This window comes from Pteropus vampyrus, unplaced genomic scaffold (genome assembly GCF_000151845.1).
Source record: "Pteropus vampyrus isolate Shadow unplaced genomic scaffold, Pvam_2.0 Scaffold302, whole genome shotgun sequence".
Lineage (NCBI taxonomy): Eukaryota > Metazoa > Chordata > Mammalia > Chiroptera > Pteropodidae > Pteropus > Pteropus vampyrus.
In genome coordinates this window covers 1,297,436-1,321,961 of record NW_011889083.1, presented here as the reverse complement: position 1 = coordinate 1,321,961, position 24,526 = coordinate 1,297,436, and the positions used below count along the sequence as shown (strand labels likewise).

General features: G+C 34.7%; 1 protein-coding gene across 2 annotated transcripts in view; it reads right to left on the bottom strand.

Moving 5' to 3' along the window:
• Nucleotides 1-24,526, bottom strand: part of POU6F2 (POU class 6 homeobox 2) — a 462,677-nt gene that overhangs the window by 347,604 nt on the left and 90,547 nt on the right. For both annotated transcript variants that reach the window (XM_011376695.1, XM_011376696.1), the window contains exon 3: nucleotides 5,511-5,682. In XM_011376695.1, coding sequence (XP_011374997.1) covers nucleotides 5,511-5,682 — 172 coding nt within the window. The remainder of the gene's footprint in view (nucleotides 1-5,510; nucleotides 5,683-24,526) is intronic.

Below are 24,526 nucleotides of genomic sequence, written 5' to 3'. Positions count from 1 at the left end.
TATCAGCATTTGGATTTGCTAATGTGTTACCATGTAGTAGCATCCGCAGACACTGCAATATTGAACTTTCTTTTTTATACAGAGGTCTGACTTGAGCACTCCAGGCATGGCAAAGAGACAGAAAAGGAAGGCACGAAAAAGGTCCCCACTAAATCTTATGTCTCAGATAGTGTATTGTCCTCCATTAAAATGCCACTTAGAAATGAGCATAGCTCAACGAACAAATATGGCGAAAAGTTTGAACGCCACTGCCATTTTACATGAAGTTATTTTTATTTCAAAGCTTACACCTGCTATTTAAAGTGGATTTATTTATCAGTGTCGTATTACAATGGTTTCTGGGATAAAAAAAAAACAAAAAAAAACACTCAACTTAATTTGTTTAAACACACAGACTCTCACTGAGTTTTTTTAAAGAAATACCTCAGTGCATTAGATTTTCTTAAATGTTAAGAAATGTATCTAAACATGCATTTTCCCCTAAGCAGTCAGACAGCAGCACAAGGGCTTATTTGGCCATCAAACCACAACTGATTTTTGACAAATACCTTCTCATGCAGCCCATTTACTTACACAAATACAAGTTTCTACTGGTTTCTTTTAAATAACTGTTTTGCATAGAATCCATTACTCGAATTATTTAGTTGATCAAAAAAATCCTGTTTTAATATTTTCCTAGCAAAACACTTTCTTCAGTGAACAATAGTATGAATTTTGAATTGATGTAATATTGAAACTTTTAAAAATATGGAAGCATGATGAGTATTTTAAATAAATATATTTCTCTAGGGAATTTTCCTCATCACTTCCCAGCTAAGTCCCTATTGGGCTTAAGCCCTATATCGTGATTACTGGCCCTAGCGTATTTTATCAGAATATTACAAATACCCAAGGCACTGAAACCTTGAGAGAGACATTTAAATAAAGTAATAAAGACAGTGATGCCATAATGAAGGCTCCATTTATGCACAGCAAGAAACAGCATCACATAAAGTGCAATCCCCATAATGCCATACCAATGACCTCCACCCTGACCTGCAGAGACCACTGTTTCAAGGGGTGACAGACAATTTAGTCCTTTATCCTTTTGTCATTGAAAACGACTCTACTGCCATAAATTCTAATCAAGTCAAACTGGATGGCAATTTAAAAAAAAAAATCTTATAATGCATGTTTCTATGAGAAAGATAACAGAAAGGAAAAGAAAAAAAAATTATGCTATAGATAGTACATTTTCTAGTAAGGAAGAATCAGTGACCCAACTTTCAACCCTTTTCCAATAGTTCATAGATAAATGACATTGAAAATACCCACTCTTACAAGTATCATTGCATGCAATTTCTTTTAGCGTAGAAAAACACAATATCATAAGAGAAAACCAACCACCAATTTTTATTTCAGGTACAATGTTTATAAATAGTGTTCTGTTTACATCTCAGCTCAAGGCTTTAGAACTATGTGCCACAATTCATGTACAGTGTGGTACAACTGAAAAGCAAAGCACAGAGACCAACCCAGCCGCCCAAGGTAGTTGAGACTTTAAGAAAAGCAATCATGAGGTTTAACTTGAAACAATAAAAATATTCCTAGGATGAAAACTGTTAATAAATCATCTTTTAAATTTCATATATATATATATGTGTATATATATATATATACACATATATATATATATGTGGAAGAAAATATTTAGGGCATGTTTTATGTGGTCTCACTTCTTCGGCTGAGACTACATGGGCAAACTTTACTACAGATATTTTTCTAGGGATATATATTACTTTTATCCTGTCTGTGGCCATTTTCCTGACCAAGTTTTTGATGCTACCATTTGAATTTTAGCATCCAACTTGACTGAATGTGGAATACTGAATTCTTGATAGACATAACTAAAAATGAAGCACCACATTGACACAAGCGCTATAAATTCACTAGAGAAAAAGAACAACCTCTTCCATTGAGATTGTTTATCAAAGTCCAGTTCTGAGAATGGTTTTGAATATGTACATTACTAGTCAATACTAAATGACTGTCTCTGTGTGGCATCACTCATTTGATCACACAGTTGAAACACAGTGAGACACAGATCCAGATGCTCTAACAACACCCCCTGACATGCAAATTTGTTCTCCAAACTGTCTCCTACAGCTCAGAGCTTAGCATAATACAACCAGGAACTGAAAAAAGAGATAGTTACTCTACAGGCTTTACAGGAGTAAATAATACACCACTTAATGATATCACAGAGAACTACCTAACCATATGTTTCTCAATGAAATGTGGAGTCATCTCTCCTAAGTGTACTTTAGTTTCCATGGCTGTTCAAGTTAAGCAAAACGTTACCTCTGCTGTAATTACTCTATAAAACACAAGGGCGCTTTTCTGAACTTTCTACTTAAGCTGGCATATGGCTTCTGGTTTCTCCTTCTGGTATTCTGAGATGCTCAGAGCACTGAAACATTCTGCACAGTATGTTTCCCTTTGGATGCTGTAAGTGCAGAGGTGCAATTTAAGGGGAGGCATAAAAGGCCCAATGGTTCCTGGAATTTCCTTTGTTTATCCATAGAGGGCATCAGTATTAGCCATTCTCCTGCAGTTTTGTGCTGAGGGTGCCATACTGTGAGAGAAACAGACTTATCCTCTGGACTGCTAATTTGAACAAGACACAGAAGAAGGAATAAGCTCCAAAGAAATTCATTTATACTGAAATTTCAGGTACAGTAGAACACTGAGCTCCTCTTATTTCCTGGTATTGCTTAATGTATCTCCACGGAAGTAAACATATCAAGATGCACACGATTTGTTTTAATCTGCTTCTTTCATTATAGAAGCACAGTTTTCAGTAATTCAGTGCAGATATTATAGGAATAATGGTGTAAGAGAATATGTTAGAAAATCATTATTTAGAGATAAACCTGGATGCTCTCAATTATTCAGGAAGAATATAATTCTTCATTATAAGTGAAGAGTATAACCAACACTATATGTTAAAAAAAAAATCTCAAACATATTGATGTCAAATAAAATAATGGTTCATTAAGTTATCATCCATTAAGTGTTGCCAAAGTTACTGAAAATTCTGGAAGAGAATTATTCTGGAAACTTTTAATTTGTTATGTAAACTAGAATTCTCAAGTCCCAGTGATATTAAAAACTGAGAGCATAATAGATCTAATAGCTAAGGAAATCTTAGAGAACGTAGGAGCACTTTCCTTCCAACGTGCATTCTATTTTCTGTCTTATATTGTCTCCAGTTTTTTTCTCAGGTTTTCAAAACTCTTCATCTATTGATATCATAGTTACCTAATTGGAAAGTGGAAAATATTCACATTGTGTTTGAAAAGCACTCTATAGACCAAATAAAATTAAGCGAATACATAAGGAATATCAGATATAAGATGTAGATTGTTCTGGGTTCTCTCTCACAAAATCAGAAGTTGAGAAAACCAAAGCGAAGATAAGTGCCTTCTTAAATCTACTATGATTTCTAAACTAAACTATGATTCCTAGGTTAGCCATAAAGATTCCATTTAAGATATATTTTCAATGAAGTTTTAATTCAAATTTTTTTTACCCTCCTGGATTTTTTAAAGTTATTTCTCTACATATGCAAGTTAGTAAGACGTGACATAACAATTTTTAATGGAGGGAAATCTTTTAAAGAATGTTGAGAAACCAAATTAATTATCCCTCTATTGAAACCGATGGGGGAAAATTGAGGGGGAAAAGTTGGGGTTGTAAGTCAAAGTCTACAAAATACATTTACTTTTAAAAATGCATGGAAAGTTTAGGAACAAATAGTCCATTACCTGCAGTTACACTGAATACACAATTGATTACTTTTGAAAAGTCAGAGTGCTTAGTGTTAGATACTCATCATCAGAGAGTATCTGGAGCTTGGCTTTTGCTTTCTTGTAATTTACAATTTTATATGACTTCTCTCACTAAGCCCTGAAATAAAATGAGCTTTTCGAACATAACTCTTCCTACACAGAAAAAACTTTGACTACAATAAAACATTTCTCTAGAGTGAAAATGCTAAAACCTTAATTTCTTGGTATGAAAATTTTATGTCAGAGGTGAAATTGCTGCTTTCTGAAGAAAGAGTAATATAACAGAATTTCTTTAAACTGATATCTATTTTACTCTTAACTATAAAATAGTATTTTACCAATAGAATATTTGAAACAGAAAGTTTCTCTGCAACATCCCTATAATGTTTGATTGAGTGCTTGAAATCCGAGGAAATCTCCTCTGTTGAAGCTGGCCTAGAGTTGCCAAACTGTCAAAGCTTCTTTCCTTCTACAGGTTAAAAAATAAAAATAAAGCTTTTTTTTTTTTTAACTGAATTAATGACTTTCTTAACAAAGCAGTTTATGCACTGATTTTTTTTTTAAGTTCAGAAACACAACTGTTTTTAACATGAAACCAAGCAGTTATCTGCCTGATATATACCTATGTAATCATTATATAATATTATAAAATCATGTATGTATACATATCAGGTTAGTATATGTATGTATAAACAAGTAGCATGTATTATAGATAGCTAGAGATAGGTAGATAGATATTTAGTGATATAAGCATATAAACACTGGGAAATAATTAAAAGCAAGTGTTTCAGGAGCAACTGTACTGAAAGCCGAATGCCACTCTGTCTTATAAAGTGCTTCTCCAGGAGAGACATCTATCAACATCTATCACTCAGTCACGCGCCTCAACAACCTACTCCCCTTTCTGATTAGAGATCACAGTTGCTTGAGTTGGCTTACAGAGTGTCATCTGTTTGAATGACAGATGTCTTTGCTGGAGTAGCACTCTGCTTGTTCTTGTTTTGTTTATGAAACAAAGATTCCTGAAAGGTCCTGAGCTGTCTGGCACTTAGGATGAGGCTATAAACATCTGTTAAAGGGGAGAGAGCCAGGGAAGGGATGCAAAGGACCTATTTCCTTTCCTCATCACCCTTTTAAAAGAATAGATATTCATTCTAATTGTTATTTCTTTGAACAATCCCTCATCTTTGTTTACCTGGCATAGAATGACTTGTATTGATATTTTCCAGTTCCCCTCTCCAGTCTTTTGACTCCAGATAATAACACTTTACTCTTCTTCCCCTTAACAAAAGGCTGCAAAGCAACCCGAAACCGAGTCGATATTTATTCAATAAATGCTAACCAATTCTCACAATGGAACTGATTTCCTGATTATTATTACCATCTTCTTTTTTTTTTTTTTTTTTTCAAAATAATTTCTAGCCTGGAGACTCCAGCAATATTTGACAAGTCAAAATGGGCAGCGAGGAAGTTCCTTGTTGGGAAAAGTTTGGAGGACATTCTCCTAAGCCAGCTGGAACGGGCTTCAGTGCCTCGGCCCCTCCAAAATGTGAAGCTTCTGTTTCTAGCACTTAGAAGAAAATTGAATGAACAACAGGGGGAAAAAGAGAGGGGTGGATGTGTGGATTGCTCTTCCGGACAACATGGTAGGACTGAAATGAAATACCTAGACAGACTTACCGAAGAGCTTGCTGGGAGTGTCCTCGCTGTCATTTGATTCCACAGGCGCAAGCAGGGGCTCATTCAGCTCGCTGTCTGAAGTAGCAGCCTTGTCCTCACCTCTCAACTCCGCATTCATTTCACTCCGCACTGACAGCAAGGGCTTACTGACTTGTCCAGCTATCATTGGATCCTAGGATAGGGAAAAAGAGTGAAGGGGAGGAAAAAAGTGGCAGCTTTAGTGTGCGTGTCCTCTCTCCCTCTCCCTTCTCTTCTCTCTCTCTTCCACACGCACACTCTCCCTCTCTCCTCTCTCTCTTATCTCTGGCTGCTCCCGCTGTTATTGCTGGCTGCAGTCAAGTGAAGAGCTATTACAGATCCGAGGAGTTCTCCATTACTCCCCACCCTATTAAAGCTCAACTAGCATGTGAGAGATTCAGGAGGCATCGGAAGGGGCGGCGTGGGGGGGGGGGGGAACTTCTTTGAAAACAACCTAACCAACACAGCTTTAATTATGGGATATGCTTTTGTGCGGAATGTTTTTACACCTTGTTCTGTCTTTAATGCAGTAAGAAAAAAGAAAGTGCTGGGTTTGTACTTCAGCAACACACTGAAAAGAAAGGCGCACCCTATAGAGGAACCGCCGGCTATTTTAAGAAGCCCTCTCCCTGGGGGACAAGCAATTAAACCCTATCCCTAGAGCAGAGCAAAGAGATAGGGAGAAAAGAGTCCACAAACCGCTGTCACTGGAATAAAAGCGATTTCTTATGTAAATTCCATAAGTACCCTTAGAAGTTGACTTCGTCGGTCCCAGATTTGGGATAGAGACGCTAACCCCAAATCAAATGAATATTTCAAAGCAAACAATACACGACAAAATGTATAAAAATTGGCTTTAACATTTTTAAAGGAATTGGAAAAATACTTACAAACTGTGTTCAATAATTCGGAAACCTACAGCATCTTACACCCAGAGCATTAAAGAAAAAAAAAATCACCTCCAAAAAAAGGCAAACTTTCAGCCCCAATAATTTAAATCTGCTTTATCTTCAGATTTCTCTTCATTAGGAGAGAATTTTAGGATCAGAAATGTTTTTCAAGTACAGCCTTTTATTCCATTTGCAAACCAAGGTGCATAATATTGTTATGATACAAATACCAGATGCAGAAGGAAAAGAAAAGCAAGAAGTGCCCTTTTTGGCTTATCTGGGAGCTATTTATTGCCAAGTTCATGCCTAAATGGTTCCTGAGCAGGAAACAGGTGACCAGCACAGGAGCAGGTGGGGCCACATGCTCTCTTATCCCATCATTACATTGGTTGCAGTATGCCTGTGGTTATTTTTTTTTAATGTATTCATGCCTGAAAAGTGAATTTGATATGACACATGATAATCTATGAAAATGTTAATCAATACAAATAGTTTAAGCTGTCATCAAATGCACTTCTTTAGTCAATACTCATACCACTGAAAACAATGTCACTGTCACCAGGGCTTAATTTGCACAGCACTTAAATATTGGACTCTGTGCATCAATGCACTTCTTCTTCAAATACTGTAGGTAAACACATTTTCTCCCTATTTAAGGCTGAAGCACTCAGCACACATTTAGCTGAGCTGAATCCTCCCTTTTGAATACCTTGATAGGTCCACTGGAGGGCAAAATTAATACTTAATTGAATCTCACAGTCATCAAAATAATCAATACTTTTTTATTATTTATTCTTTACAGTCTGTTGACTGTTTCAAACCTCTAAGGGAATGGTGGAAAGGATTCATGGCTTTGAAACACTGTCATTTAACAAGGTAATTTTCAGTGGGGCATTAGGGGTTGTGAAACATATAATAAAACAAAAATGGTGGCTTATAATAGGAAGAAAGAAAAGAATTATATTTCTGCCATCTAACAAAACAGGATAAATAAAAAAGCAAGTGCAGAGAAAGAGCAAGAAAGGAGGGGGACGAGGGTGAGAGAAAAACTGGCTTTTGAAGGGTTTTATCATATCAAGAGCAGAGCGGAGCTTTCATAATGCTGACATTTCTCATCCTGACAATCCTAAACAAGTGCAAAGGATGAGATCGCAGATATCATCTTTCATCACATTCCCCAGCTTAAGAACCAACATGACAGCTCCTCTCCCCTTTATACTGTTAATTACTAAATAAAATACTACTCTCTGTCAGCATCAGATTATTGCAGATAGCAACCACAAACATTTCTCTATTGTTTCCCCCCTCTGAAACGATGATACCTACCTTGAACTCTTTAGAAAATAAATTAGGCTTGTCTCACCATATTGTAAATATTTGAAATATAATCAATGTAATCAATGTGTTTGATTCACAGTATTGTCAGCCTAAAATTGCTGGTGATAGATCAGCATTTCATATATCATGTTTGGTCACTAAGATTTGGAGTTCCTGAAAATCCAGGGGAAGCAGGCAGAGGGGAAAGAAGACACAAAATTCTCAAAATTTCCCCAACTTTCTTTCCTCTGTATCTAAGAAAGAATGTGTGTTCGGATTCTTCTGATTCAGTTCGTGGAGAAGAGCGGGTAAGGAAGAGAACACTGCTTTATTACATGGTTTTGATAAGGATACTCATCATGTGAAATAAAGAGCCCAGGTTTAAATTTAGTACATTCTTTTTACTCTACAAAACATTGAATACTCAATCTCTCTAATCTAAAGGAAGGGGTGTGACTTGAGTCTTTGAGACTCCCAGTCTCTCAGTCCACACTGCTCATTTGAGCATTTTTTAAGGTAGTGTTAACGGTAAACTTGTGTTTAGAATGGCATGCACTCTCTTCATGATAAACCAAACATGGTTATTCATGTATCAGTGAATATCTGGATAATGTTAAAGCAAAAAATATTCTGTTCTTATTTTATCTATGAATGGTCAAACTGAATTCTGAACCACATAGAAGAGCTAAAATGCAGCTGCTAAGTTCAAGTGCACTTAAATCTTTAAGCTGTTCAGTCTGGTTGATGTGTGCAAAGCATGTACTGGCAGATGGTATATTTTCATTGACCATTAGCTCTTCTTTAAATTACTTTTATGTACCTCTTACATGGCTAGGTTTCCAAATAGTGTCTCTCAGTGACTTGAGCTTAGAAAATTCAGGAGTTTGTCATTCAAGTACTCATTTGATTTTTTTCATCTTACAAAGCACTTTACATTTGCCACGATGCAGCTACAATCCACATATATGTGTGCATGACATGGTTAAACAGGAAACCCCCAGTGAGGCAGAGAGCAGACAGCTTTTAATCACAGTTGCAGCCGCTGGGGGGTCCATTTGAAAATGTGTCACAAGCAGTAACCACTGAATACAGTCATATAAGTGAGGGAGGAATGCCTCTTTCAAGCAGCACTCAGCTTGGAAGTCATTCTCTCCCTGCCAAAAGTGATGGCAGTCTGTAAAATTCCTTTCTGCCAGAGTGAGGAAAGGATTTTCCAATGTGTACCTGCATAAGTGCTTGTAATGTAATGTAATGTAATGTAATGTAATGTAATGTAATGTAATGTAATGTAATGTAATGTAAGCAAGTTGCAACTTCAATATGTACAAAGATCTCTGCAGCAGCAAACAGGAACAGAAATAGCTTTTGAGGCAAAAGCTATTGGGTTGGTGCAGACTTCCTATTTGAAAATCTGACATTGTCACAACTACAGTTGAAGAAGTTGGGACTTTTCTGTAATTCGCTTATCAGCTCTCATAGAAAAAGTAACTAATCCAATAAGAACAATGAGAAGTATGTGTAAGAATAGAACATGGCATGTGCCAATACAGAACACTCATAAGGATCAACAGAGATCCAGGAGCCGGATAGTGAATTTGTATCAGCAGAATCTCAAGACAAATTTCATCATGTTCTGCAATGAAGGGACTGTAATCAACATCAGAACTACACAGAAATTATTTAAATCATCTTCAGATTTAAATGTTACAGAATGAAAATATGTCCCATTTATTGAATGCCTTTACCAGATAGGCACTTCAGATATATTTAATGTCACCCAAACTGTGCCAGGTATTAATCCCATTTTAAGGTTAAAGGACTGAGACTCAGAGAGGCCATACAGCTAATAAGTGGTGAAGCTGTATTTTCAACCCTAGTAGATTCATCTCCAAAGATCAACAATTTTTATATTGCACAGTAGGTACTGGATGAAAAAAACGAGGCTTACGGACTTAAAAACTCATGGGGTTTCCCAGAACTTAAATTATGGACTGTGAAGGATGTTAAACCCTGGATAACAGATTCCCAGAGCATGCTGTGTATAGTATTTTCTTCCCTTCAGATTCTAGGAACAAAACACTTCTGTGTCTGACACTCCTTGGGTGAAATTCGTAGAGCAATATTGTATAGTAGACAGGATATCAGGCAGTATCAAATGTCCAGGTATTCATTTAGGTTCATTCTCTACATAAACTTAGCAAACCACTTAACCACTTTCATCCTTAGTTTTCTCATCTAGAAAATGAAATGGTTGCCATAAAACAGTATTTCCCAAAGAAAATTGGTTTGGAAATAAGATCATAATTTATTTTTATGTTTTTATTTTCTATTGATGTAAGATATATATATATATATGTATATATATGTATATATATGTATTGTTGAAAATTTGAGACAGAATAATTGTCCCAGATGATATTCTACAACAAAAGATTTTTGCAATCACATGCACACACCTGAAAAGTCTACCAAGCAAGAAACAAATTCAATTCTGCTTCACCTAGCAGTTCCCAAAATTATCTGACCATGGAAGGGCTTTCCCTTATTATCTTTATTATATTATCTAATGGATCTAGTGCTTCTTGAAACTTATTTTAGAATGTGCCCACTTAGATTACAGCTAATGTAAATTAGCTAATACAGATTAGAGCTCTAATTTTTAACAATTTTGCAAAAATAGGCTAGAAGTCATCAACAAGTACACATCTGTCTCACATTCTAATAACTTTTACCTAATTAATATTCCTTTCAGTTTATTTATATACAATTACACACAGCTTAGTACATACTAACTATATATTCTCATCATATACTAATTCCCAATATTTTTAATATAATTTTTAATTAAAGATGTCCTCGTGTATTTTTATTATAAAACCTTTATTTGAAGAGCAGATATAGAACACTGTATGAAAAAATAGAACTCAACTTGGGCTTTTACCAGGCTGTTAAAAAATAATTCCAGGTAAACAAAGATATAATTCAGCTAAAAGCCTTCCATAATTTAACCAGCAAAGTTTTCGTAAGCATAATTATTCTCATTTTATAGTCAAAGAAACTAAAGATGCGAGATTATTAACTTAGCAAAGCATCCGTGTTCAGTGGCAGCCATGCAATGGAAATACCCATACCCCTCTAAACTAAACTTGAACTAGGTCCAGCATATTTTTATGTACATACAAACCAACTATGAAACAGGCAATCAGAAAGGCTTTTAGAAAAATGTAAATAAAACAGGCTAACTTTAAAAATCCAAAGAAACAATTTACTTGGTTGTGAAGAGCCAGAGTATTCCTCCTTCCATTAATATAAAAAAACAAAAAACAAAAAACATGCTATTTGACTTTTGGAAGTAAGACCACAGTTTATTTTTTTTTCTGTTGATGTAAGTTATCTATATTTATTGTTGAAAATTAATGAAGATCAAAAGACACTAAAAACACCATAAATTCCCCCCTCCACTGATTATTTTATTTTAAATGTCACTTCCTATACTGCAAACAAAAATTGTTTTGAGAAAAGCAGAAAATCTCACATTTTAATAAATAATAAAGAGACATAAATTTACATTATAATGAACTTAACTACAAAATTTAAACATATATACCCTTGATTTTCACAGCAAAATGTTGATCCCACCTTGTATTTTCTCCCTCAACCCAGTATTCCCAACTATTATGTATTTCCCCTATCTCTCCACTTTACAGTTAGTGTGGCTGAAATCTTATTTAATTCTATCTCAAAATAAATGAGTATTCTGTGAAAATCAAGCAGAGTATTTAAAATTCAAAATAAATGCTAGGTTTAGAGTTTGCAGTACTGAGGAGACTTCAGGAGACCTCATGGCTGCTCCTTGATTTAGCATTAAGCACCTGCATGACCACAAGTGAATCACCATGTCTTCTATCTTGGTTTCCATACAAACAAGGCTTTATATATCTCAAGGACCATATTCTGAGGCTAGAGTGAAGTAATGTACAGATAATGTATATGAATATGCTTTGAAAGATAGAAAATGTCACACTGATAGACCACTGTCCATCACACTGCTTTCCATATTAAAGCATACAATTGATTGTGGGTTACTTTTCCCTCCTGTTCCATTTTGAACAGGAGAACATGCTGTAGTGGTGTTGTGGTGTGCCATCCAGATCTCCTTTTTGAGACCAATACACTCATTTACCAGCTGCCAAGGATGTTGGCTGAGAATGTCTCACAGCTGAGTCCTTCCCCAGGACTTGCCTTTGTCTGAAGGGAACTGCTTCTCCAAGGTCATGTTCTTTTCTCAGGAAGCAGCCTACATTTTGCCTTATGGCCTGCAAAACCTAAAATATTTATTCTCTGACTCTTTACAGAAAAGATTTTCAGACCCCTGAGCTCTACCCTCAGTCATTTCCCTTAATCAATATTCATGTGCCAGGGCTGGCATTTAATCAGGACTACCCCACAATGGGCTTAGCCACCATGAATTCTTCAGCTGCCTCTGCTCATTGTTCACTGTCCACCACTCCCTCACTGTTCATTGTCCACCATTCCCTGCATTTTGCTGATTAGTATAATTTATCTTATTTTGAGTTAAATCAACATTAATGGAGATTGAAATATGTATTAGCTAAAATATTTTGGAGACATTCCTGTCATCTACATTCTTGTGGCTAAGGGACTAAGGCTTGATCCCCAAATTGTCCCGTGTCGGATCTTTGGGGCAGAGAGTTCTAGTTGCCTGATGCTGAAACAGATCTTGCTTCTCAGATCTTTCTAAATCTGTATTAATAAATCTTCTATGTAAGGTATGTTAAGTTCACTGAAAATACAGAATTATGATTTTTTCAAGCTTACAAACAAATTAAACAAATTATTTTGGTATTCTTTGTTAATAAAAGTGTACTTAATAAATATCTATACATATGGCAGCTTTTGGTCTCAGAGCTTGCTTTCATTATAACTAGGCATCAAAGCTTTGGGAGTGTAGCAAGCCCTTACCTACCTCTAACCATTACTGACTACCACTATCCACCAAAAGAACCCGATAGTTATGCATACAGAATTTATGTAGGTCATTAGCAACACAAATCCTCTCTTAGGGGCAGGCAAGGTCATTACAGAGTGAAATAGGGTTTAGAGCCCCTGTTGAGAAGATGCCCTGGGCAAATTACACTATTTGCTGCCCTCAGAAATCCCTAACACTTTATCTAAGGGTTATTTAGTTAAGGTGACTGTCCAGAATCATCTTGAAAGAGTAAGATAAGACTGCAAAATATCTGATTTGCTTTAGTGTCAGAGAATGGTATTTTATTTAAGTGTGTACATATGAGCACAGTTTAAGAGTCTCTTGTCTCTTTGTTGAACCTCAAATAAATATGCAATCTCTTTCTCCCATCAGTCATCACCCAAGGTCTCTAGCTCTTTCTTAATCCCACCATAAATAAGTGCTGCATCCTCTTAACTATGCTTATACTCTAGAGACAACTCCAATTATAGATTAAAGCATCAGACACAGCTGTATTTAAACAAAATCAAGCAAATAATACAAGCAAAACAACTTATCAATGCAAATCTGTAGGTTGAAATAACAATCAGTCGAACAGGAGTCTACTAGTTCTGGACTTCTATAAAACTTCTGCTGTGCAGTTAGGCACACTTCATCTAGATCGTTACCTTGAACCTGTATAGATCCTTTACCCCAAGAGGTTAAAATGACTGTATGGGTGATGCTTCATATATACTTATCTGGGACGAAAGGTAGACACTGGTATTGACAACCTAATAGCACCATCAATTCAATTTCTGCTGCCTTTGTAAAAAAGCATCAATAAGAGTTCAATCCAGGCTCATCTAGATCTGTTCTTTTGGTAATAGTGTTACACAGCAGTATCGACATTGCATACACATACCCTATATTCATACATTCTTCGTAATCCGATGGCTTCAAAAAGGTATCAGAATTTAATCAGAATATAACTCAGATTCAAGTGAATTTGCATTTAGTGATTTAAATGTACAAAGAGGAACATCCAATTTCTATCCCAAAAAAGCTTACTTTCAGCCTCTTAGAAATTCTAATAGGTAATTAATGTGTGTATGTGTGTGTGTATAGATAGAAAGTCTCCACGTTTGTAAACTTTTGCCAATGTGGATGACATAGCTCACTGAATGGGAAGGCCTAGTCTCTAGTGCCAAGGTTTTCAAACTGAGCACTGAACAGAAAAGCCTTAAGGTTTTTACGGAGATGCTTCCAAGACTTCAAAAGGATGCAGGGGAGGACCAAAGTGTCCGTTCCCAGTATTTAACACCATATTGGTCCCTCTCATCTATTTCACATGGCATTTTCAGTATACTTGAAAAAAGTGTTTCCTAGCTATGCCCATATTATATATTTGCAATACATCAGAGATGCAATAAAATTACAACTCTTTTTTCTATGAGATAATTATTTACCTTTCCAAAATACTTAAGTGTTAGACTCTATAGTTGAGATATTTGAGTTCTTTGCAGTTAGACTTATCTTAGAATTCCAAATACCAAGCATTGTGTCTGATATAAAATAGGCTCTCAATAAATGTGTTTTGGTTGATTGATTGATTGATCGATTGACTGATTGATTATGAGGAAGGTAGGAAGGAGTAAGGAAGGAAGGAAGGAAGGAAGGAAGGAAGGAAGGAAGGAAGGAAGGAAGGAAGGAAGGAAGGAAGGAAGGAAGGTAAGTAAGCAGATAGCCTAAGGGCAAGGATTAACCTTGACTGTTATTTTTGATGTTTTAAACATACATTTAATTGTGTCTGAAATTGCACAGTATGAAACTAAGGCTTCATCTTATCTGTCTGACATGCTCACATATACACACTGAACCATTTTCTGCTTCCTGAAATGGAAGTGGGTCTGGTTTTGTATGCTTATGTTACTTTGTTTTATTATAGGATAAAATGGAAGAATTTAATAGTAACACTAAAAGGGAAAAGGGAAGTAAGTTTTTTTTTTTTTCCTCCCTGAGACTGAAGTTGAATGGGAGAAAAGTTACCACTGGTCCAGGGGATAAGTTCACCCAAGCAAAGGCACAAGAACTCGGGGTGGCCCCAGATGAGCGCAGGGCCTGCCCACCACAAGCCCAGCGTCAAGCTCTGTCCATGCCCCTGTTCAGCCTGGAAGAGTCTCCCTCTCACCAGGGGAAGCCTAACACTATTCCTACACAATTCACTCTCCTTCTCAGTAATCTCGTGGTCATTCAAGAGCAGAATCATCTCATACACACAGCATATTAGAAATATAATTTTATTATAAATGTTCTATCATTTTTCTCAGAGGCAAATATTCATTTAAATGAATAATACATTAAATATGTGGAGATGTCTAATTTTATTCTTCCATTCTGAATGGCAAAAGATACACGGTTGAGGAGAAAAACTTTTATTGCAAGAAATGTCCAGTTCCCTATAGTTTCAAATTTCCATAAATAAATAGAAAATTCCATTCTGCCCCCTGCTGACAGACTAATATTCCTAAAAATCTAGTTTGAAACCTGATGGTTTCCTCACTACTTTCTGAGTAAGATCTAAATTGCTTAACATCCCAGACCCTCAGTAGTCAGCCCAGGCGCTGCAGCAGGGGCATATGGATAGTCACAGTACAGCCATAGGATATGCCATGCACATTTTTGTAATGACTGCAAACATATTAAGATGATTTTCTGGCAGGTGGCAATTAAGTGTCGGAGTGCTGCCTTGCCTAGCTTGCAGAGATGCCGTCCCCTTGGCCCACAGTGAGCGACAGTGGCCAGCCTCATTAGGATCTTGCATGTCTGGAGGCCCACAGTGCCAGGGTAAGAACTTGGATACTGGAGCAAAGAGCCTGTGAGTGTGCCTGGGTTCACCTTATCCTCACTGAAAGGCCTGGGGCAAGGAATTCATTACATCTCTCTGAGCCTCAATTTCCCTGAAAGGAAATGGGAGTAATTATAGTATATGCCTCATGGGATAGTTGTGCAGATTAAATAAATAATTCACAAATAATGCTCAGAAAGACCGACTGCATAGTAATAATAAGATGTATATGTTGTACTTTGAGACTCTTCTGACAAAGTATGACCATATGTCCATTTTATTATGGAAAAGCTCCTTAGCCTTCATCAAATTTTCAAAAAGATTACGATCCACCTCCCCATTCCTCCCACAAAAGATCAGTAAGTAACCACTGCTGAGGTATCAAGGCCTATTGCTGCATCCTTCTACTCCAAATATTAGGACAATGCTTGGCACATAATAAACCTTCACTAAATATCCATTGATTTTATTTGAAAAACAAAAACAAAAATCAATATCTATAAATGATGGAAGAAAAGTCCAAAAATAGATTTTGAAAACTAAATTACTTTTGAGAAGGAACTTGTTTTGTAAATCCCGAAGCTTTATTTTAAGAAAGAAGTTAACTGTCAGGGGGTATAAAGTCTGTAGAATTGTATCCCTGAGCTAAAACAATATCTGACTTTTGATATTCCAAGGTTCACGTACCCACATTCTCTACAGGAACCATTCTATTTTTGTTCAAAAGGCCATTGCCTAATTGATATCATTAATATTTGTTTTCCTTTCCTCTGCTCTCAAACTGCAGTAACATGCGCTGGACACTGACAATGTGAGTTGCTACATTTGCTACTTCCTGTTCTTCCTCACAGTCCAGGTGGCTTTCTTTCAGCCAACAACAGCTCCTGTGGAGTTTTCCTCTCATTTTCTGCCTTGGGCTTGTACGTGGCGGCTATACTGGCCCCAGCTGCTCCCTTTCCCTCCCTCTCCTGTAATCCACTCTCCTTTAATATTCCAAGGGTGACCCTTGACTGTCCTTTGAATGCCTCTTCAATTCAAAAGGCTTCTGAGCTTTTAAACTGAGCAGAGATAACATAATTCCAAGGAAATGGGGGTGGGGCAGGAGGGAGAATGTGATTGGAAAGATTAGCTAAATCTTCTCATTCCTGGGGATTTGGGCTCTCACAAATACATGAACTGGGAGGTTTGTTTTTTATGGGTTCTCCCCACCCAATCAGCTCTTATTAACCTCTATTAAAAATATTTTGTTTCCAATCCAAACTATAAAAAGAGACTTAACTAAATATTTCTTTAAATCTCTAGTCTTTAAAATTGAGGGCAATTTAAAAACAAGGCTGGCTTTTATTAATATTTACTTATGTCCTCTTTAGTTTGCAGATTGGGGATGGCTCTGAATCAGGGTCTACTTAAAAAAAAACTGATGCAGTTCAACAAATATTTATTGACCATTCATCCTGCATGAGATATTGTGTGAGGGACTATGGGGAATGCAAGGATCAAGAAACATTTGCTACTATCAAAAATGTCACCACCTAATAGTCATCAGTAAAGGAAAGAGACTATTCAGCATCTTCTATGAGCCTAGTGCACTTTCTTTCACAGATAAAACATTTTCTTGGCATCCCTTACCTTCCCTTTCTGTAAAATGCCAACGTATAGTAAGCCTGTAGACCATGCATGCACACACACAAACACAACACCCTTTCTTTGAAACACTGTTTAACATTAATACAGATGCCAATGAATAAACATGTTGCTTCTCCTAGGGAGTTTTAACTGGGTTTTTCTAGACTTAATTCCTTATTTTAGGGAGCTAGTCTGCAACTGATGATCCACTGTCTTTTGACTCACACACTAAAACAAGTTATCAACACAGCCACCTGCAGGATCGCTGGCTATCAAGGGCTACACTACCAAATGGAGAAGATAAAGCATCCGGTTATTAGCTTGTCACTGAGTATTTTTAAAGAATTGTTTCCTTAATATCCTCAAGTATCTACAGTAAAGAGAATGGGTAATGTGTTGCTAAGTGGAAAAAAGACCTGTTTTAACAAATCAGTAAGGCACATTCATAAAAACATATTAAAACAGATATGCTAGTATCAATTGCTCTTTTCAGTGGGTTTAGAAGCCTCCATCTATCCCCATCTCCACTCCTCTACCACTAATTTGGTTAGACTAATACTTCATAGATTAAAAATAGACCATCTCAACTCACTGCAGGCTGAATTATACCAAATCTAACTACGTAAATGGGCCCAGTCAATGGTATTAACGTATGGGTGCCCAGGAAAGTTCAGTTGGCCATGGCTGGAATGCAACCTCATTGCACAGTCCTCTTTTATTCTATTACACGGAGCTTCTACACTATTTCCTCTCGTGCACATACATATTGCCTAAAAAATTTTCTGTTTCCTGCACAAAACAAATAAGAGATGGACTATTGATGGACTATTGTTGGGTTCTCCTACTTTCTTACTACTTCGGCTACAAGGCCCATGTCCCAACTTTCCTCCATGCCTACTACCAGTTGAGTCTGGCTGGGAAGCCTGCAGGATCTGTGTTCTGCCTACAAGGCTTGCCCTTGGCTTTAGGATCTTGAGGGGCCACCTGAGGACATTCATTTCCTTAATATGCTAAGTAAAACTCTAATCAAACCTGCAGAGTTCTTATTTTTTAAAAATCAGCAAGAAATCAGTTTTTTTAATTAAAAACAAGCAGAAAAGTAAATTCAAATTAGCATTTAAATAAACTAGGAAATAAATTCCCAAGTCTTTGATATAAAAATATAGTCAATTATGATAGATTTTTAAAAATTGAATAATTTTTAAAAATCCAGTGGAAAACAATTTGATTTGTTGTTGCACAAGGGTTATTGGAGATTTTTCTTCCTCATTTAACTTTGATATTGGAAGTGTTTTTAATGCTATTTATTCAACAAGTATGTATTGGGTGAATACTGTATGCCATACCACTCATTCAGCAAGGTGATGGGAACACTTCATTGAACAAGACAGATCAAGTGCAGGTCCTCCTGCAACTGAAATGACAGTAGGGAGACTGACAACAGCCAGTAAACAAGGAAATATCATGATGTTAGGTAGTGATGAGTGCTATGAACAGAAAGAAATCAGGCAAAGTCTGTGGAAAAGCATGGGAGTGTAATTTACATCAGATAATCAGAGAGATCACAAAGATAAGGGACGCTTGGACAGAGATTATCATGAGCGAGGGGAGGGTCATGCGAGCATTATAGGGAGATGTCAATTAAAAGACCCTGGCCTGGGATCCTGTCCAGTACCCTCCAGGGACATGAAGGCCAAGGTTGCTGAGGCAGAGTGAGCAGGGTTGAAGGTGAGGCTAGAGAATGGGTGCCACAGAAGCAGCCAAGGACAAGAGCAGCTGGGGTCTTCTGGGCCATTGTGGGGACTTGAGATTTAATTCTAAGCATGAGAGAAATCCACTTGAGAGTTTGAGTAAGATGTGACAGGATCTGACTTGCCTTTCAAGAGGCTGCTTTATGGGGAGGCAAGAGTGAAGTATGAAAAGAAATGCCTTGTAGTTTAGATACCAGACTTACAAAAAATTAACAACTCAATTGAGATATAATTGATATGCAAAAAATTTTACATGTTTACTGTATATAATTTGGTGACTTTGAACATATGCATACATGCGTGAAACTATCACCACAATATAGGTAACAGACATATCCACCACCTCTACTTTTTGGGAGATTAATTTTTAATTAAAAATAAAAGATTGCAAAAGATCTACCGTACCATTTCTATGGAACCAGAAATAATTTCAATAGCTTGAATCTAATGAAAACCTGAATTTAAGCCATGTTTTTTCCTTACTGTCTTATACCAATGGCCTTTATATCAACTTAATTTCTTTTGAGAAGTAATCAAATGAATCATCTCTCAGCTTTTCCTGCCTTTGCAGAATCTCCACTGGCTGCTTCCTTGCCTGTAGGGCTTAACTAGATTATTACCAGAGTCCTCCTGGGCACCTGAGGCCAGGTGAGGAAGGGAGCACCCCGAACATCACTGCAGTCCATTCTTGTTGACACCTGATTAGCTCCCAATGCAGTCTTAGAAAAGTCACTTAAACTGCTCCGAATATTCCTTCAGCTACAATATCTCTCACTTACCAGTGGGACTTAAGGATCCTACGAAGGTGCGAGCTTGTCATTAAAAGAATGTCACCTACAGGACTCTCTCTCTCCAGGCATTAATGCTCCTTCCATAGCCTGAATATCATTTTGGAAAGGGCCTCTGCTCTACCTTCTAACACACTTAGTTCCTCGAATTCTAGGCTTTCTGACCTAGTCACACATGACAAAAAGCCCTTTTTAAATTGTTAAATGGTTTGCACAAACTTCAGTTTAGGGACCTCTGCTTGTAAGAGCCCTCTTCTTAATGTGGCTTTTGGTTCTGAGGTTGTACTGGCAAGAAACATGTGCTTTTAAGTCTCTACTTCAGTCCCAACCCATCTCTCTGTTGTCATCTATTCTGAGTCACTCAAACCCACAAGACCCAGCCAGGTCCTAGGGATACAATGGTAAGCCAGTCAAGTACTATATTGTCCTCACAGATATTATTATATTATATTGTAACCATATTCTCAAAATTAAATATTATCCAAAATTGTGATTTCAAATTGCATAATATTTACTCTGATGGATGTGCCATAATTTATTTAACTTTTCTAACTGCAAAATATTCTGGGCTATGGACTTTGGGTATGTGCATACTAGGGAATGTTGCAAGACAATGCATTGAAGTACGGGAAGAAAGTGTTAGAATTTCTATTTTTATTTCAATTTTTCGATTCTTCTTTGTTTATGTTTTTAGTGCTAACAATGTATAGTACAAAAAAGGAAATAAATTTACATGTATTAAGAGTACATAGTAAAAATTATTTTCATTGATAACTGGGACATCACAAAACCTTGGAGTCCCTTGATTTAAGATACATCCAATTATTCACATAAAAATAAAATTTTGACAGTTTTAAATATATTCTCGAGAGTGAAATTACAGGTTAAAGAGTATGGACAACTGCAAATTTTCTTTAAGGTCAGTTGGTGGAAAATTTATGCTCCTAGTGCATGAGAAAGCTTCTCTTTCTTATTATATTTTAAATATTTTTTCTAATTTATTAACTGGAAACTGGCATTTTATTAATGTTTTAATTTGCATCTCATTAGTAAGGCTAAATTTTTTGAAATTTATTAGCTAATTAAGTTTCTTCTTTCATAAATTACTCACATCCTTTGCCTGTCTTTCTATTGGGACCTATGTATTTTTGTCATTGAACTTTGTATAGATATATAGAAGTAGTAATAATTATAAAAGATAATTGCTGACACTGCGTGTTGAGCACTGGGCTGTGCTATAAATATATGCTTTATTTCTAGCCCTCTAAACAATCAACAGCATTATTATTTCTATTTCATTGATGATGAAATTGTGATGAATGAAGTTAAATAAAATGTGATTTGGTACAGTCTTCCTGATATCAAATTTTAAGAATTCCAATTATTTCTAGAATTTATTATTTTCTTTTGATTTTTATTAATGTTGATTTTAAAAAAAGATTTTAAAAATTCTTATCTAGTCATATTTATCAATCCTTTCCTTTATGATTTATTCTACTGCTTTTATGATGAGAAATCATTCATGAAAAGGCATAAATATTCACCAATATTTTTTATATTCTCTGCTTAATGTAATTCTAGAATTTATTTGAAATTTCTGTGAGTATATGGCATTAATTGAATATCTTATGGTTCCTCAAATGGTCAATTTTCAGAGAACCCATTGGCATCTCACACATTCTTTTTTTAATCAAAAACTAATTTTTAATGGAAACTTGGGTCTGTATTTGGACCACATATATGTGTTAAGTATACAAATATATGCTATATATAATATATACATTTTAGCTATTATATTTCTAAGATGTATTTTATAATTATATATATTATATATTATGCAATTTATATAATAGAGCAAAAATCCTTTACATATTTTATTCCTCTTTTTCAAAAACTTCTTAATCTCAGCTGTTTATTTTTCAGATGGACTTTAGAATCTTTTTGTCAAATTCTGAAGTTAAAAGGGGGATGGATAAATGTCACCTTTATAATATTTCATGTTGCCATCAAGAAACTTGGTCCTCTTCATTTAAATTTTCTTTTATTATTATCAGTATTGTGTGGTTATTTTTTTAATATATATTTTTATTTAAAAATTTCCAAATATTTTGTTTTCTTCCTATTGTGAATAAAATCAATTTCCTTTTCTATAATGAAGTTATATATGGTTATTGCTCTTCTACAGAAAAGCTATTTTCAATTGATTCTATTAGAATCATATGTATATATTCATATATTTAACAAATAAAAATAGTTGTCTCCTCCTTTCTATTTATGGCTGTTTCACATTTCTTATAACACTGTAAGAAAAATAGTGCATAATAGTAGCAATATGAAGCTTTGATTTTAGTTGGAATACTTCTGGTGTTTCACTCAGTAAGGTATTTGCAGGATTTTTGTTGGTTTAAACTCAGCTTTTATCATGCAAGAAACTCCCGATTCATTAAGAATTTTTTTTTTAATAAGAAATAGCTTTTATACTTTATCAGATGCTTTCTCTTTTTCTTTCAGCTAACTTCCTGATAAATTTCTGAATAGTAAAGCATCTTTGGGTTCCAGGAATATTCTGCTGAAAATTAAGCTGAATTTTGGTTTGAGTATTTTATTGAGTATTTTGCATTGATATCTACTAAAAATAAAACTAATTTATAATTTTTCTCAATTGTATTTTAGTGTCAATATGAAGACTTGCTCATAATTGGTTCATAATATGATTCAGGTCCTTTTTCATATTTTTCTATCTATGGAATAATTTATATAGCAAATTTTAAAAATTTAAAATAATTTACTAGTAGAGTTATTTGCTGTCTTTTTGAAAATTTGAAATAATTTACTAGTAAAATTATTTGTACTGAGTCATTTTACTCCCCTTATTTTTTCTTTGTTAAAATTTAAAAATAATTATATAATTTTACTGTTATTACCCTACTTATTTCTTAGTCAATTTAGATAATTCGTATTTGTCAAAAAGTTTTAAGTATATTTGAATAGAAGTGTACACGATATCTTTTTATCGATTTAATCTCCTTCACATCTACTGTTGTATTTTTCCTATTTATGTTGTTGCTTAAATTGATAAAATCTTAATTTTTTTAGTTTATTTTTTCAAAGACCTAACTTGCATTTGTTAACTTCAAAAAAATTTCTTTGATTTCTTTTGTCTTTAGTACAGCTATTTACCTAATATCCTTATGTTTCTTGATTTTCATACTTAGTTAATCCATGTGTTCTATTTAAAAATAATGAGAGAATTAAAGGTTATGGTTATGAATTTTTATATTTTTCCTTTATATTTTTGATGATTAAGAAGTAGCTCATCCTATGATTTTTGTTTTGTTCTTTGACCCAACAATTATTTTGGAGACGTTTTAAGTATAGCAGAGGTTTTTTTATTAGATCTTTTTTTTTTTAATTTTAATATACTATAGCAGAGAATATAATTTTTGAGTTTTTTCATAGAATTTTTTGTCTGTGGCCTAGTTTATGATAACCTTTTTAAATATTCTATAAATGCATAAAAACAAAGTATGTTCTAAGTTTGTAAGAGAATCTCTTAAATAAATTGGACATTTAAAATTAAATTTAATTAAAATTAAAATTTATGTTATTATCTACTGTGTGACTCCTTGGTCTAGCTAAAGTTAATCGACTTGTGTTATTTCTCATAATGCTGTTTTCAATCAATTTTGCATTGAATTTCTAAGGGTTTCTGCTTTATGTATTTTTAAATTTATTTTGTGTGTAATGTCTCAATTAGTTGTTAATTGTATTTTTATAAATATAAATAAATTTTTTATCACAGTGCTTCTTGTCTTAAATTCTGCTTTGAGTCTTTGTTTGTTTGAATTTCACTGATAAACACTTGCTTTTCCTTTAATTTCACCATTTTTATAACATTTTAAGTGTGTCTTGTTACTAAGATGCCTGGAGTTTTTTTAATGCAAACTTACAGTTTTTATCTTATGGAGAAATTCAAAACATTTATGTTCATTGTCATAATTAACATATTTGATCTTATTTTGGTTACCTAAGATTTTATTTTCATTCATTTGGAATTTTGTTAGTATTTTCTGTTTTATTTTAATTCTTAGTTATTATACCTCCTTTGTTTTTGGAGTTGTTTATTTGTCTTGTCAATTTTTCTTTCACCAGTGTGTTTATATTAATCTTTGCCAAAAAATTCGAAAGCTTTATATCCTGCTTTTTGCTCTTCCAAAATAGTGGTGACCACTATTTAAACCAATATTAAAATATAGATATTAGATTGAATTTTTAACTATCATAGTTGAGAACATAATTATATCACTTAAGCATCCTTTTTATGTAAAACTTTTTTAAAAGAGAGAATGGTTGTATATACAACCACCGACACACACCTCATTTCATCTTTAACTTGGAATTTCACGCAAAATTTACTATTATTATAAAATATTTTATATTCTAAAATCTTTTCTAGTAATATAATTTTGTATTTGTATTCAATTTCTTAACTACATTTACAGTAATTATTTAGTCCATTTTGTATTTAATTGGCTTCAAAGTTCAATAGCAATCCATTTACTTCTTGATATCCCCTTTCTCTACTTCTTTGTTTCGATTCATCTCTCATTTGCCCTTTAGTAATTTTTAAAAGACTATGTGAGTGATACATTATCCAAGTCCTTGTTTATCTGGTAATGCCCTTCTATTGCCTTCGCATGTTAAAGAGATCTTGACTGAGTAAATTTCTTATATTGTTACTTTGGGATGAAAACTCTATAGAGGTTATTATTCAAATGTCTATAGAAATTTGTTTCTAAATGGGAATGT